The 19,339-nt window shown below is 31.9% G+C and overlaps 1 protein-coding gene across 1 annotated transcript in view; it reads right to left on the bottom strand.

Moving 5' to 3' along the window:
• LOC103596673 (dystrophin-like) overlaps positions 1–19,339 on the bottom strand; it is a gene marked incomplete at its 5' end in the record, with an annotated part of 285,255 nt that overhangs the window by 196,223 nt on the left and 69,693 nt on the right. Inside the window, 2 exons of the mRNA XM_008580348.1 lie at positions 3,527–3,707; positions 9,386–9,627. Coding sequence (XP_008578570.1) covers positions 3,527–3,707; positions 9,386–9,627 — 423 coding nt within the window. The remainder of the gene's footprint in view (positions 1–3,526; positions 3,708–9,385; positions 9,628–19,339) is intronic.

Raw genomic sequence — 19,339 nt, 5'->3', positions numbered from 1 at the left:
TGGAAAAAGACAAAAGACAAAAAAAAAAAAAAAAAAATACAAATCAGATTACTTAATTTCTTCAATTGAAATTATTTTGGAAATTTTAACTACCCTTAAAATCCAAACTTTTACAAGAGCCTATGAGGGCATTCATGTAATCTACCCTCATCTCGTCCTAATCTTTCCATGATTTGTTGGGTTCCAGTCCTTCTGGCCTTTTTTCTGTCTCTTGAACATGCCAAACTCTTCCCCACAATCGGACATTTGTGCTTATTTCCATTCCTCATAATGTCCTTTCTTTACCTTATCACTCAGTTGGTATCTGCATATCCTACAGGTTTGGTTTGAACGTCATTTCTCCAGAATCATGGTTTCTTAGACCAAAGTGATTATAATCTGTGATAGTATTATATACACATATGTTCATTTATTGTCTTCCTGTAAGCTCCATGAGGACATAAATATTGTGCTTGATTTTCCCCACTAAGTAGCTACTGCCCAGCACTTTCATGGCACATAGCAGGTGTTCACAAATATCTATTAAGTAGTGAATGAATGAGAAAGACTTGTAAAAGCAATCCGGGGGTATATAACTGAAGAACATCCTTTTGAAGTTTTAAAACAAACAAAATACTTACTTCATCATAACTGATGACTTTCCCCATTTTCTGCAAAACCAAACCAAATCAACCAACAAAAACCCTAATAATTACTTTATTGAGATGATTTCCACCTCACTATTGAAATAAATCCAAATTATATTACTCATTTTGTTTCCTTATTTACATTTAGAAAGAAGGTTTAATTTCTTCTTTGTTAAAATACTAGATTATCTATAACAAACTAGGTGTTATGTTTTCTTTATTCATCTAGAGTACAGCATGGCATTTCTGGTTTGCTGTTTCCAGAAAAGTATTTTAGCAATTACCTTGGGAGGAAATTTCACCCTTCAACTTCCAAGCCATAGGGAACTGCTTATCTACTTTTTGTCTCTACATATTTGCCTATTGAGGACAATTTATATAAATGGAAGCATATAATATATGGTGTTTTGCAACTGTCTTCTTTCACTTAGCATAATGTTTTCAAGAGCTATCCATGCTACAGCATCTATCACTACTTCATTCCTTTTTATTACTCAATAATATGGCACTGTATGGATATAGCCAGTTCCTTCATCTATTCATCACTTGATGGACATTTGGGTTGCTTCCATATTTTAGCTATTACGAATAATATTGTTATAAACATTCATGTGTACTAGCTAGTTTTTATGCCATCCCATATAAATCACTTCAGTTATTTAAGCCCCATTAACTCACTTGCGGCATAGGGATAACAAAACATATCCTTAATGAATTGCTTTCTGAGGACTAAGTAAAATAATTTATAAGGAAATTATTTATAGAATAAAAGTAGTATGACTATAACATGCATTTTATCTTTTAATACTATTTTGTCATATCACATATGCCAGATAATGACCATTAATTCCTTACACAGATTTTCACCACTCAATGTATACTTAAAAAGTCAGGTTCTTGTTTCATTGTCAGATATCTAGTAAAGAAAAATATAAAGAGGAAACAAAAGTCAGGATGTTTCCCCAGGTGTTTCTTATTCAGCTCTTATTTGCTGAATACTTAATGTGTTCAAAGTACTGTGGAGTAATTCAAGAAATGATATTTATGCCCTATTACCAGTTGGGGGTAAAGCATACACATGTACAATTATTTGAAATAATTACAAATTAACAAAATAAACAAAAACCTGAAATCTGATTTTATATAACACATTTTCATTTACTATACATATTCCATATTTAATTAAAGGATTATTAATTACTCAAGACAAACCTTCTCGACTAAAAATGTTAAAAACATTTTGGTAAATAAAGTGAGAGGACATCTTATTTACAGATAAATGGAATGAAAAGTTTGAAAGATTTATAAACAATTGTCATATGTATGTATGAAAGATAAAGAGAAGACAGATGATATGGATGGATTGATGGCTGCATGAATACAAATATATATTACTACATATTTATATTGTAGTACCATAGAAAAATCTCAGTTACTATCAAACATCGATATTCTGAACATCTTTAAAGTAAATGGAAGAAAGTTGAATTTTAATATAATTAATAGGTACCTGCAAATTAAAATAATTTTCCAGTAAAGGGTGTCTTTTGGCCACAAGTTACTGTATGTTCATTAAAAAACACTTGATTTTAAAGGAGGTTTATGGATTTTACGAAGACAGAAAATAATAAATAAGTCAATATTTGAAAATTTAAGACATTCAAAATATTTTCCCCAGTTGATTTCATAGAGGCACAGCAACAAGTATAGTGAAATCCACTAGAGGGAGCTGATATTATTGTAAAGTTTTAATACCTGATTCCTTATTAAGAAAATAAACCCCTCAACAAAAGCAACTTTGAAGTACAGGAAAAAAATATGTATTTATCTTTTGCTTTATTTAGTTCATTTCATTTTTATAAAAATAAAAATCTGAAATGAGGAAGGTTTCATGTTTATTACTATATTAATTCTGGAAATGATACTATATGGTGAATTCTTTGAATATTTATAAAGAAAAGCAATAGGAAAATGTGCTTTCCAACTAATTATTGTTTTAGTAGAAAACAAAAACATATTCTTGTGCTTCTTATAACCAATTTGGTGAAGGGATTTAATTTTTTTTCTTACCTTAATGCCTTAAAACCCAATTATACTCTATAATCCTTTGTGTGTGTGCAGATGAACATTATGTATGTATGTGTATAGTGGATCAAAAACTCATTAACTATGCTTAAAAGTGTTCATAAACCTGTCTCTCAAAGGAATTTTGTCTTAAGAATTAAGCTGATGAGTAGAGATATTTTGGAGCAGATATAATGTATTAACATCATCTTATAAGAGCAAATTAGTGAGAGACAAAAGAGACATTTTGAAAAATTTGTTAGTCACATGGTATACATTTACATAATTGCTACACTTTTATCTTTTATTTTATTATCAAAGAAGAAAAAGAGGATTTATGTAATTATAATGATCCAATAGTAAAATGTAGCCCAAAGAATAATTTGTCCTTTGCAGAATTTCAGTTGCCACATGTATGCTATAGCAACAATACTCTTCAGATAAATTGATAGAAGTATTAGAAGATGCTTAGCTAAATATCCTTAAACAGAGCAAACTGGATTTAATGAAAGCCTACTCACGCAGCTTCAATAGGTCTTTTATTTTCTTCAATGTTCAAAAGTCTGATTCTGAAATTTGCAAGTACAAAACATGCCAGTACAAAATATGGTTTATTTGTTCCTCAAAGTCATGGAATTATATGGTGGAAAAAGAAATCTAAATATAACATATATAAGTTTTGTAACACAAAAATATTTCATTACTTTGTAATACTGGTTGTAAGGAGTGCAGTTCCATTGATAGAACTTATTCTCTCATGTTAGTACTTTCTGGTTTCCCCACAAATAATTAATTTGGAAAATGTCAAGCTAGCCACATTAAGTATTTTTACTTACTTGTCTGTAGCTCTTTCTCTCTGGCTTGCACATCAGCAAAGACTTGGTTAAAATGATTTGTAAAGGCCACAAAGTCTGCATCCAGGAACATTGGCCCTTGTCTTTTCTCTTTCAGAGCTATGCTTTGAATTTTTAATCGCTCAATTTGAGGCTGAAGAGCTGACAGCCGGTTGACTTCATCCTGTACCACAATTTAGAGTATTAAAAATAAATAATATTTTTATTTTTGCATAGATTACATTTTTGCAAAGGAAGATGTTAAAAGACAGTGATGTAACCTTAGCCTAATACCCATAACAAACATTTGATAAGAAACATCCGTGATGATTTAGGCAAGCCTTTATCACAGGTCATCAATTTAAGAATACCTTGGCTCTTCATTCAATATGTATCATCATATCATATATAATGATCGTTAATTTCAAGATGACACAATTTAGAGCATTAATGGGCATAAACATGTACACTTGAAAAGTACTATAAATGACCTTAAATCCTTTCCACAAATTAAGTATGGAACTCCGATTGCATCCCCCATCTCAAAATTGTGTGCCTTTGCTTCAAATTCTAAGCTCATTCAATGAACAGTACGTTTTTATCAATTAGTTTTTGTAAAATATAAGTTATGCATACCTACATACATACTTATATACATAATATAATAATTACAAATATATTCATATATAAATAGTACGTAGATTTTATGTGTGCTATTTTATATATGTGTGCTATATATGTTATGAACATATTTAAAATCTATATATTATTTATATATGTGTATATATACACAAAGATACATATTTATATTTATATTCTTCTACCTTTTGTATGGTCTCATTACTTCTCCTGACCCAACAGGGAATTTCCATTCTTTTAATTAGAGTGACTGTTTAGGTTTTCTCTTATTGTCCTCACATTATTATTAATAGAACCCCCTTTCATTGTCAATAGTACTCTGGTTTGGATGATAAAATTACATGGGCATTGCTGTACTTCTCCAACATAGTAATCACTAGCTGTATGTGGCTACTAAGCACCTGAATGTAGCTACTGCAAATTTAGATGCACTGAAATTGTGAAATACACAGTGAATTTCGAACACTTGGTAAGAAAAAATAAGAACATAAGCTATCTCATAGATTTTTATATTGATTAACCCTTAAAATGATTTCATTTTAATTTATCAATAGACAATATAGTTAATTTTCATGTCCCTTTACCAGTTCCTATTTTCCCCCTCCTTTTCCCCACTACCCTCAATCAACATCATATCTGTTCACTTGTCTTAACAAGTTCAAGGAATTGTTGTGATTGTTGTATCTTCTTCGCCCTGCCCTTGATTGTTTGTATGTTTTTATTTATTTTTTTCAGCTCCCACAAATAAGTGAGAGCATGCAGTATTTCTCTTTCTGTGCCTGGCTTATCTCACCTAATATAATTTTCTCTAAGTCCATCCATATTGTGGCAAATGGTAAAAATCATAATATTTTTGATAAATCTGGTTAAAATGCATTATTGAAATTCATTTATCTGTTTACTTTTCCTTATATAATGTAGTTTCTTGAACTTCTAAAATTATATATGTAGTTCCAATTTGTGGCTTGCATTATATTTCTTTTGGACGGTGCTATACTCTACGTAAATGTTTTCATACTTTTGTTTTCAGTAAAGGTGCAGTTAGCTTGTATTTGATACATACATAATTTAAACTCAAAGAGAAATTATGAAATGCTCTTACTTGAAGCATTACTATCATGATTACTTATAATTTATACCTATGCTATCTTAAGAGAAATGCACTTGAGGATTGTTTACCATTTAATATGCAAAAGGCAAGATAATTAAAATTTAAAAATTGAATCATGAGCCAATTAGAAGAGAAAAAATTGAAAGAATTACAGCTATTACAAACTAAATTTAAATCTGGGCTTCCTGGAAATCAAAAGGCATAAAACATGGTATTTTTAGATGTATGCATACTCTTGGAGAGAAGAACTTTTGTCCTAGGATTGGCTGTGATAAATGCATCATATAAGTCCTTTTATGGTGGCAAGACTACCTAACGGACAATGCCACTTGAACTCATTTTTAGAAGATATAAAAATAACTAGAAGGAATGTGGCTATGTGGTTACTACAGTATGAGTTGATTTGGGTAGGCTAATCTCTGACAATTAAATTCTTCTGGTGAGTGAAGAGTAATGATACTTAGCAAAATGGGGAGGTGGCCCATCTCCCACATTCAAATATAAATCCTCTCACTTAAATCCCAGAATGTTGGTGTATGTGTGTGGATAAAACATAAGACAAAAGGTGAAGGGTAATATTCTTTGTTTTTTATTACAGAAATACATATACTTTGTATACTAGACTTGCAAATTACAGCATTGGCATCTGCTGTGAACATTTAAGAACCCGATTTACATTTGGCCAGATGGAAGGCCGTCATTTTTCCTGTTTAGGGGGCAATAGAGAAAACCTACAATATAACCAAGCGTGTTCTGCAAAAACAAAGGAGACTTTGAAACTAATAAAACATTTGGACAAATGTTCAGTTGAGACATTAAGGTCCTGAGAATAAATCATAGGAGAGATCATTTTGAAATGAAGTATTCAACATTTAAAAGATGTTAACAATTAGCTATTATTTCCCAAAAAAGTGTGATTGGTCCTGCAGAGTAAGGCATCTTCCCTGAATCTGTTTATCCTTTGAAATTATGTGCTTACTTGATGAAAGATTTTATATTTTTCTCAGGAAAGGGTCCCTGGATATTTTCCAATTCTCAAAAGGCTCTTAAACCCCCAATATATTAAAAATTAGTTCTGTCAAATATACTGATTATGAGCTAAATCTGCACTCTAATGTTATAAAACATCTCCAAATAACAGAAAACACTGACAAAGGGGACATAATAATTTATTAACCTATCACTAATCATGGCTAAATAGTAAGATATTTAGCTTTTTTTTTTTTTTTGTCCCCTTTTTGTCTTTTTTTCGTGACCAGCAACGGATCGCAACCCTTAGTGTCGCGCCCGTACCGGACCGGGACCGGCAACGGGATCGCAACCCTCGGTGTTGCACCAGCACCTCGCTCAGCCAGTGAGCGGCCGGTCTGCATGTGGGATCCGAACCCTCGGCGGGAGTGCCGCCGCACTTCCCAAGCGGCGCACTGTAGCAGTGCACCACCGGGCCGGCCCCGATATTTAGCTTTTGTATGAATAATATTAAGCTTGTCCTGCAAAATATTTTACCTAGGGTGGCTCATCAAATTAACTGCAACCAAAGGGCCAGAGTGAAAGAGTAAAGAGTGATGAAGCGAGATGGAATTGTGGCAACAGAATTTGGAACTTTGTAGCTGGATACAGTAAAATAAATACTTACACATAGATGGACTTCCCCAACCTTGAGAGAGCATTTAATATATATGATTTTCAGCAATCTCGATTTACTCTTCCGATTAAGGCCAAGATCCTAGCATGCCCCAAAAGTCATCTCTTTGTCTCCTCTGCCTGCCTTTTCCCCTTCATCTCTCATCCTACTTCCCTGCCCCTGTATGCTCAGCATTGGTCTTCTTTCAGTTGCTTGGTCTTTATTGTTCCCTCGCACCATGTTTCTTCTGCCTGAAATCTCTTCCAAACTGTTCTCTTACTTAATCTCAATTCACTATAAGAGCCTTAACTCAGATGTCCATCCCTCAAAGAAGCTGACCTTGAGCAGGTTTTCCCTGTTAGACATTCTCCCCAAATTCTGTATCTTAGTTTAAAGCATTTATCCCTGTGGTCATTTGACATATACTCATTGATTCATTTGCATAATGTCTCCCTCTCCATCTAAACATGCTTAGGGCAGGGCCAATCAATGCTCACTCTAATATTCGCAAAACATACTTCCATTGACTGAATTGTGTCCCCCAAAATTCATATGTTGAAGCCCTAACCCCCATGGGACCATATTTGAAAATAGGGCTTTTAGGAGGTGATTAAGCTTAAACAAAGTCATTAGGGGTGGGTCCAAATCAATAGGATTAATGGCTTTAAGATGAGGAAGAAAGAGATCTCTCTTTCCCTCCATGTACAGGCACCAAGGAAAGCTATGTGAAGACACAGTGAGAAGGTGGCCATCTGAAAGCCAGAAAGAGCCCTCACCCGAAGCTGCACCTGGCCAGACCTTGATCTTGGACTTTCCAGCCTCCGGAACTGCAAGAAAATAAACTTTTTTCGTTTAAGCTACCCAGTCTACAGTATTTGTTATGGCAGCCCAAGCTGACTGACACATTCAGCATCGTTCTTTGCCACATTAAATACAATAAATATGTACTTTTTAGATGAATGTATTTTGTAGATGTTACTACTAACTTCTGTATCTGAATCTCAAAAATCAGGTTAAGGCAATGTCATCAGGTTTTTATTGCAAGAAATAGTGTATGTGGTTTATTTCTTTGATTCACAGAAAAAAAAAGAATACGGGTTCTATTCTTTAATTACAAAAAGTAACTAAATATACAAATTCCCTAGATTTGCATAATAAACTAAATGTCTTCCTGTACTATATTCTTTATATAAAAATATACCTCCTGAGTTTATTTACTTTCTAGTAAAGCTATAGCTCCGATATTTAAAGAAGAAACATCTAGTCTTTCAATTGCTTTTCCATTCAAAATAGCTTTCAATTTCCCATCACTTTCTGGGTTTGATACCTTTTGCAAACCAACACTATCACCTCTCTATCTCCCTTTATTTAAACCATTCTTTTTAAAGTAAGAAAATTAACCCTCATTTGTTGCTTTTTGTATTAAATACATTCATCTCAATCTGTCATTAAAGGTTCATCCTCTAAACCTTTTAACACATTCAATAATCTATTTCCCATGAAAAGTGCACAGCTCATAGTAATGATGGGAAAAGGTCAAGCTATTTTCATTATTATATATCTTGTGCTTTTTTGGACTTGCAGATATGGTCTTTTAATCTCTTTCTCAGGTCCTTTTGTTCTAGTTCTATCTTGTTGGCCCCTCCAGATCCACTGTCCACCCTTCTCCTGTAGTCCAGGACACTGATATCAACAGATTTCAGATCTTTGTCTTTGGCTTCTGATTAAGTTTTATCAGTAGGGAGCCCTGTCCAGATTCTGGAGGCAAAGAGGAGAATGAAGCAGGGTGTTTACTTTCCTGGGTCCGTTTCTATGAGGGTCACTTGGGCTGGCTCTTAAGGCTGCCTTTACCATGGGGATCTGACTCTCCCTGTACGGGTTTCTGTAACTTCTCCCTCTTTGATCCTTTCTTGCCTAAGAGAGATAATAGCTTTGATGCTGGGTTACTGTACTATCCCTGTGGTTCCTCTATTCTGTAACAAAATTTGTAAAATATCTCTTTGTAAAAAAACCTTTCTCCAATTATTTTAATTTGAGTGAACCACCAGTTTTAAAGATTTTCCTTATTGATCCAGTTATTCTAATGTATCATATTGTTGTTGACCTGTGTTTCTGGCTATGTGTATAGATTCCACTTTTTCAAAATATTACTGGATTTTGCTGTTAGAAATAAAAAATTGCCAAAGTATAGGTCATTTTTTGTAAGGCATATTTTGTTTCCACACTCCCAAACTGCCTCACAGTTTTGCAAACTGACAAAATCAATTAGTCATGTGTAACTACTCTAAATACAATTTTAGAATTTCAGGTATCAATACATTACCTATTTAAACTGATTTTCTTTGCTTATATTTTGATCTTCACTGTGCTTAGTTAAATCCTTAGGAGGTGAAAATTTCATTACTAAACACCTTGCTACTGTCCTCTTAAAAATTGCCAAGAAATGCCTACTGATTATGTTTCAAATGGAAGGAGGAAAGATTCTTACCTTACACATTTTTAACTGGCTTTTAATTGCTGTTGGCTCTGATGTGATGGTGGGTTGGGTTTTCAACCAATTTTCAGCAGTAGTTGTCATCTGCTCCAATTGTTGTAGCTGATTATAGAAAGTGATGATGCTGTTCTGATACTCCAACCAGTTAAGTCTCTCACTTAGCAACTGGCAGAACTCGATCCACCGGCTGTTCAGTTGTTCCGAGGCTTGTTTGATGCTGTCAGCATTAACACCCTCTAGAAAGATTAAAATTTTAAATATATCCCCTGAAGCCACAGACTGAAAGAAATGATGTAAAAACCAATACATCTCAATTGTAAAATTATTCATCATATGAATAATTTCAAACAAAATCATTTATTTACTGGTAAAGATATAAAAGTATGAAGATGATTTCTGAGCATCAATTGTACATTATTAGTTGCATCTTATAAAATAATATAAACATCAGAAAATAATAAATAAGGAGACATAAGATGTAGAAGAGTTGAATGTATTTAAATAAAAACAAAAATGGTCAAAGCTGGTGGGGGACGGAAGGTTGATTATGGACAGATAACATTCTGAATGTTTACAAATAAATGTTAAATACATGTATATTATTCAACTAACTTGCATTTTCATTTTGAAAAATGAGTTTAGGGTTTAGTTGAAATGCTATTATATGTATGTTTTTTTCAAAAGGAAAAAAAATCCAAATTTAATTATTCTCTATTTCTGCTGTTAAAGTCTAAAAATAAACAGATCGTACGTGGATCTAAGGACGTGAAAGAAACACTAGGAAAAGTAATCTTTCTAGTATAAAAAAGTTTTTCATTTACAAATGTGGAAGTTAATTTGAAAGTTTTAAAATCATCAGCAAGACTAAATCTGAAAACTCTATTAAGGGCAAAATGGAAACACAAGAGCAAACTATTATCATGATTACCCTTTGGAGTACCTGCTATTTGCCAGAAAATATGTTATGTCTATTCATATATGCTATCTTACTTAAAATTTGTCAAAATGTGATATATGAGTAATGTCAATCCAAGTATATATTATTCTATACATAGCATGAAAGTATAGCAACATCATGCAATGCTATGGACTGAAATATCCGAACTCTCCAAAGTTAGTTCAAAAAATTTGGACTTTCTCAGATTTATTAGTTTACATAGTAACTTCCTCAATAAATGACATTACATAAAGAAGGAAATACATTATATATGATATCATATATTTTTTAATAGCTATGTTAGCACTGATGAGTTTCTTATATCTTGGAAATACTGAATATTTGGATGTGTCATATTCCCACATTTGTCCACAAAGACCTCACATATGCTCACTATAAAATTCTTCCTCTAGATTGAAATATCTAAGGGTAAAATGATTTGGTAGAAAAACGGGTTGTCTATGAGAACCTACTTTTATAAATGTTCATTTGACTTAATTGTCTGGTAATATGATTTAGTTAAAGGGAAACTAAGTTCCTAAAAAGTTTGAAGAATATCTCTAGTAAGCATAATGCCTCTGGTTTTGCTAACTTGTATTTCCTTCCTACTTTACCCTTTTAAAGACTAAAAATATGGATTTGAATTCAACAACTATATTTTTTAGCCTCTTTTACTTTCCTCTGCTTAGATGTTCTAATTTGCAATTTGTTGTGATCATGTTATGCTGCCAAATCACATCTCTCAATTCATTTGAAACACGACTCTAACTTTACTAATTTCAAAGTATGATGCTACCTAGGATTAGCCTGGAGGAAACACACTTTGTAGAGGGAGAGAACATTCTATGGGCTACAAAGTAGAGCTGGGGGGAAGGGGGCTGGTTGGGGATAATTGGGTGGGGGATACGGGGTACAAATGCAATTTGTGGTAATGGGTATACAGCCAGTATAAATCTGGCCCCCACATCATGGGCACAAGGGGTGACAATCAGCTTTATATCTCATGAATATTCATAACGTATAAAAAAAGGAAAGAAAAAAATAATAATGGCAACAATCTTTTCCTCCTTCTTTGGCTGATATGTTTTTAAAGAGATATAATGGGGAAAAAGATGTAAAAAGAGAACTATACATGTCTACATATACCAAGCTATAAAAGAAGCCTGTGGTTTTCAGGAACTAAATGTTCTTCTAATACTTTGCTAATACGTAGGAAAGGAATTGGTTTTGTTGAGATATCTGAATATGTGCTGTGGTATGCTGTTCGTGATAACTTGGTTTTGAGCAGTGATCAAGAATTGTATCAAAATATGTTTTGGAGGAATGCTACTAGGTAACTGTAATGGTAAAATGATCACATTTGGTACAAAGTGTAAGAGAGGAATCTAAAATTTCAATAGTATGTCACTCAGTTTGAAAAAAAGTATCATGATAAAATGTTAACATTATTTCTGGAAAATAAAAATGCATAGTTTAAAAATACACAGGAGAATTTTGTAATTATGTTAGGTAATGCCTCAAAAATATGCCATGGATCTAAATGATCAGGTGTTTAGGAGAAACATTTTCAGCATATACCGAACTTGAACAAGCACTTAGAAGAAGGACGTCCATGATGTGTGACAAATTAATATAAATCAGAAGTTAAGTAGGTAAATAAGAGATGCTAAAGTAAATTAAAGGTACTGATACACTGATGCTGGATTGAGTATTATTTAACATTTGTGTAAATGATAAAGGAACACAGAGAGAAATCTCTCTGTTCCTGAGAAAGGTTAACCATACAAAGACCCCTAGCAATTAGCAATATAAAACCACAGTCAATTTTCAATATGAATGATATATTTTGATTTTGCAAAAAGATAAAATAAACTATAATAAAATAGCAACAGATTCTAAGGTAATTATTAAAATTCAGGATAAGCTATAATGAGTCCTTGTTGATCATTACGCAAAACTATGTTGTGCCAAAAAATGTCAAGATGCCAAATATCACTTTAAAAGGAGTTAAAATAAAAGAGAAAAGTCAATTTTGTACAAATCCATAACACTGAAATCTACAATACTCACTATTTTCATTTTGATCTTTACAACTGAATATAGGCAAATAAAATGCAGTAAAGAGTAAAATAGAGACTCCCATATAAGGATAAAGGAGGAGACAGGCAGAAAAGCATAGAAATTAACAGTGAGAACTCTGGTGTTAGATGGAACTGAATTCAAATTTGACACCCCTTACCAGATGGGTGAACTGAGTTCAGTTTTAATCTAATTGGGTCTCATTTTTCTCATCCAGGAAATGAAGATAAAAATAGAATAAACCTTATCAGATATTTATGAGGGTTCTGAGTTAACATATATGAAGTACTTACACAGGATCGGACATATACCAGGTAACCAATAAATAGTAAACAACGTTAGTATAGAAAAAATGAAAAAGAACATGTAGGCAACAAGAAAAGAGACCAGATCTCTCAAATGTTGAAATTAGGTAGGGGAAGAGGGAGCATTTTAAATGACTAAAAAAGGTCATTATGCAAAGTTTATGATTAATGTTTTAAAAATTAGTACTAATTTTATGTAATACGAAACAAATATAGGGTATTAAAAGTGAACACAGATTTTTTGAAGACATTTTATCTATAATCAGAAATGTATTCATAAGAGTTTATTTTGGGAATCTTAAAATATTTGGTCATACATTTATAATCATTTGAAAGTGAAGTTATAAAGAACAACCATGCCAAAACTAAAAACAGAAATTTCTATATGTCACTGGCAAAGACACGGTGTTGACTGCAGAGAATCGGTAGTCTTATTAAGAAGGATTTGTAGGTAAATTAATTGATGCATGAATATGCTTCCTGCTCAACTAGAGTTTAAACTGTCCTAAAGTATAAACTCCAGGAAGTATGTATCCACTGGCAGTATCTGATAGGGTTCTCGGCTTAGAGTAGGAACAAAATAAGTACTTCGTACTTGTGAACTCACCCAACACCAATTCAGTAGCTTATTTCATATGAATACAAACATTAGGAGAGCAATACACACAGAAACAAAAAGCCACACACAAACAGGCACACGGCCCCTCCTGCTTCGAGTTTGCTTTAAAATACGTGAGCAGGAGATCAAAACCATTGTCATATGTAACATTACTTAATGCATCTCTCTTAAATTAAAATTAGAAATGCCATTACTTCAACTTCACGAATTAATTGGCCATCTATTTGCCAGTACTACTGGTGAAATTGTACGAAGATTCCTTAAAACTTCTCTAGAATAAATAAGGGTACAAAATATTTTCCAAATGAACATTCACTTATGAATAATTTTAATATTACATAAAATTGTTTTATGTACATTCATAGAATTATGGTAACTCAACTGAAATTTTAAGTTTTATAACAATTTGTAAATATCTACAAAGTTTTAAGTATTAATCACTTCAGCATCTGTTTTTCTAATTTTTTGCTAGCTATTTAAGAATACAAACACTAATGCACCAAGCATTATGAACAATACTTATGGAAACCATTTTGTAGTAGCACATTAGAATTTCAGAGATAATGGATCATAATCCATTCACATCTCATATTCTAAACAACCCCTGGAATAGTCTATGAATAACTATATTGCACCCAGAGGAAATGGATCATTACTTGAAGTGCATCCATTAATTTTATTACTTGTGTACAGTACATAACAGACTGTTGGAATAATTTTAATTGTACACCACCTTCTATGCAAGTACTTCAGAACTGCCACTTAAAGTGAAGTATTCCTCATCAAGTATATTCATCATTAGCCATGTACCCAGGGTAGAATAATGCAAAACCTATGTTTTCAGAGCTCTTGAATTAAGAATAAAAACTTAAATTTGCTAATAAATAGTCTCCCATGTTTGTTGCACTTTAAGTGAGGTTCATTACAAATCCATTTGGCATTCACTATAATAGCCTAAAATGTACTCAAAATTTATTCAGAATTCATGACAATAAGGTCTGAAGCTTAATTCTAGAAGCCACTATGACCACAGTGAATTTTATACAACTAGTGTGTCATTTGAAAAATAATAGCTTCTACAAATTAATAGTATATATAAAATTCTACCCCTAGTAAGGACAATATAAAAATTTACTACTACAGCTCCTTTTGTATTTTGTTCTATTTCTTAAAATCATAGAATTATAAGAGAAAAAGTCAGATATCTACTCATATTTGTTTTTGCCACTAATGTCCTGCAACAACTGTGATCACCATGATTTCCTCCCATCATACACACACACACAGACACACAAACACGCACACACATGCACACACACGCACACATGCACACATGCGCACACACAAGCACAGAGGCTCTTTCTTGTGGAGATTAGAATTAAACCAAGAAAAATGTGTCTGTCGATTAACAACATTCATGGAATGTGAACTCTGTGTAGAGCATTATCCTAAGTGTCATGTGGGGAAAGAGGAAACATAAATCAAATTGCCCAGAACTGAGTAAGGAATAAGATGAGGAATTGTGTGCATCTGAGGAAGGCTACTCATTTACAATGGAGGGGCTGCACTGCTACAAATACTACTATTTCCATGCCGCATTGGTACACAGACCAGTTGCAAAATGTCTTCCCATGAAAATATATGATTAGAATAGTTGTTACTACTGAAAATCCTTCACAGTGACGTGAAGAGAAGATCATGAGAGATTTGGTTTTGAGATGAGCCAAATTTACTATAATCCATTCCCTCACCCATTTCACAAAATTTTGCCAAAACTCAAATGACATCATTCATATGAAAGTACTTAATAAGCTATAAATCATAATACAAAGAATACAGTTACTTATTTAATGTTATAGATAAGAGGAGCCCTTGTCTGTGTTAGCATTCCTTCCTACATAATTACAATCCTTAGCTTACTATTAGGTATCACCTTAAACACTATAATCTAGCAGTCAGCGGATCATAGTCTTGAGATGTTCTTTTAGTTGAATGTACTAATAATAACTACTTTTATTTAAACATTTCCTTAGTGTGATTGTCTTTAGGCTCTTAATTAACACACAGAATACTACAATTAGAAATTGAAAGCGAAGCCCAATTTAATGTGGAAAACACCACTAAACATATTAGATAATTATAGTATTTCCTCTGGAAATTGTGCTGAAACCATTTTATAGTTTAAAGGGAACGGAAACTTGAACTATACTTATATATATTTTCAAATTAATGTTTTGGTATAACTATTTTTTGGTAATTTCAATATTAATAAGGGAAAACAATTTATCTAAACGAGGCTTTATTCTTATTATACTTGACTGATGAGGAGATTATGTATTCATATGAGAACACTATTCTACAAAAATTATTAAGAATAAAGTCTAATCCAACATAGATAAGAAGAAAATAGGCATGTTTAGATATAAAAATGTGCATGGGATTTTGGTTCTAGATTGTTGTAAAATTTCCTAATTTTACTAATATACTGCAAGGTCTTTGTCTTGAAGTAAGCAGGATCAGTTTTAAAAATGCTTCAAAATAAAATCTTAGGAAACCAGTATTAAACAGTTAGAAACATTATTGAAGTATTAGCAAAATTGTTTACAATACTTAATGGCTAAAATTATTTTATACCATTTTTATATTTAAATAAAGACATATAAAAATTAATCCTAGAAAAGGTTATATTGCATTCTTTTTTAACAGAAAATAATTTGGAAATTCCCCTTCGTATAATACAACTACAGAAACATATAAATAGATCACTAGTCACCCAGTTTAGTCTCCCACTCACCCTCATTAAAGGTTTAGGAAGTAAATTTCTTCAGATTGAAGCTATGATCCTAATCTTATATATTGATAGTAATCTTCACAAATTCTTTAAAATTTTGAATTGTACATAATTGTAGTGTACAGCATGTTTTAATACATGCATATATTGTACAATGATTCACTTAGGATAGACAGCATATTCATCACCTAAACATTTATCCTTTTTTTGTGTGTGGTAATTAAGCTGAGATCTGAAATATACTATATAATATTACTAGTTATAGTCAGCCTAGAATACTTACAATGAAAAGAGGTACTCTTCACCACGCACTATTGTGTCGAACTACTTTCTATACTTATCCAACAAATTGATGTTTACATAGAAACAGTAAAATAATTTTAATGATAATTAGAGTAAAAAAGGATACAGGTAAGAAAGAGATAAATCAGTTCAAAATTACAACAAAATTCCAAGCCAAAACTCCAGAAACATGATTTTTTAATTAACACTGTGTTAGTAGCCTCTCTTATTAGTCTATGATTGTGAAAGATCACTTATGTTCTAACCAAAAGATCTGGACATCCACAAGGAAAATATTCCAGTATAGCTTTAAAGTAAGTATGCAAGCAATTTATGCAACTCTCTTTTTTTGCTTAAAAAAAGAAAGTTTCCAAATAAATTGATAAGAATCTTTTACTATCTGTATATTCTTCAAATATAAATCATTACTGTAAAATGTACAATATAGTTAATATTTACTGTGTTTTAAATATTTACTGTGTTTTTGCATTTGAAAAAGTGTAGCCAAAATAAAAATTATCTTCAAATTGATCACAATATCTACGTGACTCTGCAAAACTGAACATATTTTACAAGAAATAGTGTTTTCAGGACATACAATTGATTTTTAAGAGTACGTTGCACCATCTAATGAGAATCACTTCTACATGGGAACCATGGTAAATTTTTCACTTTTAACAATCTTAATGCCCCACTTGGACTCTTGTTTCTCAGCACATTTCTTAAATTCCGTCAAGAATCTGCCTTTGGGACCAATAGATTTTGTTTTCTGCATTTCTTAAGCAGTATCAAAATTTCACTGTTTCATGGATATTTAGAAGTGGACAAAAGTGATTTGGAAATATGTCTGATGTACCATTTTGGGTCAAAACTGAAGTAAAATGTAAGATAAGGATTTTGCATATTTTGGAGTTTCATTCTGAAGGCAAACTGAAAAGTTCCAAAATCATTCTAAATTTAAAAAAACTAATTCAATCTTCTGATAAATTAATTTAAGTAGAAAGTTTAGTTTGCTATGTATGTATATATATATAATATAGTTTATAAAATATTTCTAAAAAATATAGTAGCTATATTTATGCTAATATTCATATATATTTTATACTATGGATAAATGTTAAATGTTTTTATTATGGTAAACATACATAAAATTTATAAACATACACACACACATATACACACACACATTTGTATTAGTGGCATAATATTAACATTGTACAAAAGTGATTTGTCTTTATGTTAATTTTTGAGGACAACATACATGGTTAAAAGAATCAGCCATTTACAAGTGGTCCTAAATGAAGTAAAGTGATTCAGCTCTCATTTTCCTTTCTATTAATAAAAAAGCAAGAATGTATGCATCTTACATAGTTGTAGTTTTAGTTTAATTCCGTAGCCCAAACTTGAGAAAGAAGATTGCGGACTTGAAAATTTAAGATCTTTACAAAGAGAACTGTTAGGAATACTGGTTTAAAGAAAGTTTAAATTATCTCTCAGCTTCATGAGTTCACTGGTAAACTCTAGCTCTTGGCACTATGCTATAGGAGCTATTATAAATTAGGGTTAAGAATCCCTCTGAAATACACCTGGAGAGATATTCCAGGCACTTATTCTGTGTCTGGCTTAGCTCATTATTTGCACAAACAATCACAGAAGAAAAATATTATGCAATTTATTCATTAAATAGCAAAAAATAAAGGGGGGGGGACAAAAAGAGAAGTTAAAATATTTGAGTCTATTTTTTAGTAATTATGTAAATGGTTTTATTTAATGGGGCAGCAGAGCTTTGCTCATTTTGAATAGTAATCCTAGCTATGGCCCAAACTTGAGCTTAATCATAGTTAGGCCATATCTTGAGTTAGGCCATATCTTCACTGGCAGAACAAATGGGTGGCTTAAAATTTGATCAGTACAGTCAATCAAATAAGAAAGTCTTCAAATCACACCCTACCCACCCCCACCCTCCGCCCTCACCAGTGCCCTTTGCTGTCTACCCAAGTTAGCATTTTCCTTCAGAGGCATTAATAATTATTTTTGAACCAAACTTACCAATGTCATCATCTCAATTACTACCTTAATTTTGTCTTGCTAAACAGAATTTAATCAGTCAAGTTATATTTATTAAGGACCTTATATGTTCTATTTTTTTATTTATGCCTCCCAAAAGTAAAGATATGAGGGCAATAATCTTGAAAAATGGTATTTTCACTAGTCACATGATCATTTTAAATCCTGTATGTAGTTTCACTTACCAAAAAATAAAAATCATTCTTTTCATTACTAAATGTTTAAATGCTTTTTGAATAATTTAGTGTATGTGGCTTCAGATGATCTGAGGTAAGGTATGCTTGATATTTAATTATGAAATGAGATCATTTAAAAGTACAGATTTTACATCAGCTTTTTAAAATGAAAAAGTGATTAATGTAGTTCCTAGGAGGAAATGATATAACATCTACAACAGTATTTTTTAGATCCCATAATTTTATTTAAACTGAATGTGCTTTTAAACTCATCAGTTAAAAACACCAAGCGACATGCAACTAAACAACATCCTATTAACATTTTTCATTGTCTATATATTCATAAACTTGTTAACCCAATTCTCAGCTGTCATATTTGCTTGTTTTTATTTTTTACCAAATAGTCACAGGGCTCATTAAAAGAAGAAAATAAATAGATTCCTAGGAAGATCATTGAACTTTTTAATGCCAACATAGCAATTAAGGCAAAAACAAATTTATACACAGAACTTATTATGCCCCAGAAAACAGGCAGATTGTGAAAAAAGATGGCATGCACAACAAAAACATTTGTTCTATTAGTTTATGATATTCTTGTAAACATATACTTTGAAAAATGAAAAAAAAATAATACCTTGTTTAGAAATAGTGTTATCCCTGATTTTCGTAAAATTACTTTTATCTGGAAATAA

The sequence above is a fragment of the Galeopterus variegatus genome, unplaced genomic scaffold (genome assembly GCF_000696425.1).
Source record: "Galeopterus variegatus unplaced genomic scaffold, G_variegatus-3.0.2 Scaffold2070, whole genome shotgun sequence".
Classification (NCBI taxonomy): domain Eukaryota; kingdom Metazoa; phylum Chordata; class Mammalia; order Dermoptera; family Cynocephalidae; genus Galeopterus; species Galeopterus variegatus.
This window is presented reverse-complemented; position numbering and strand designations above follow the sequence as displayed.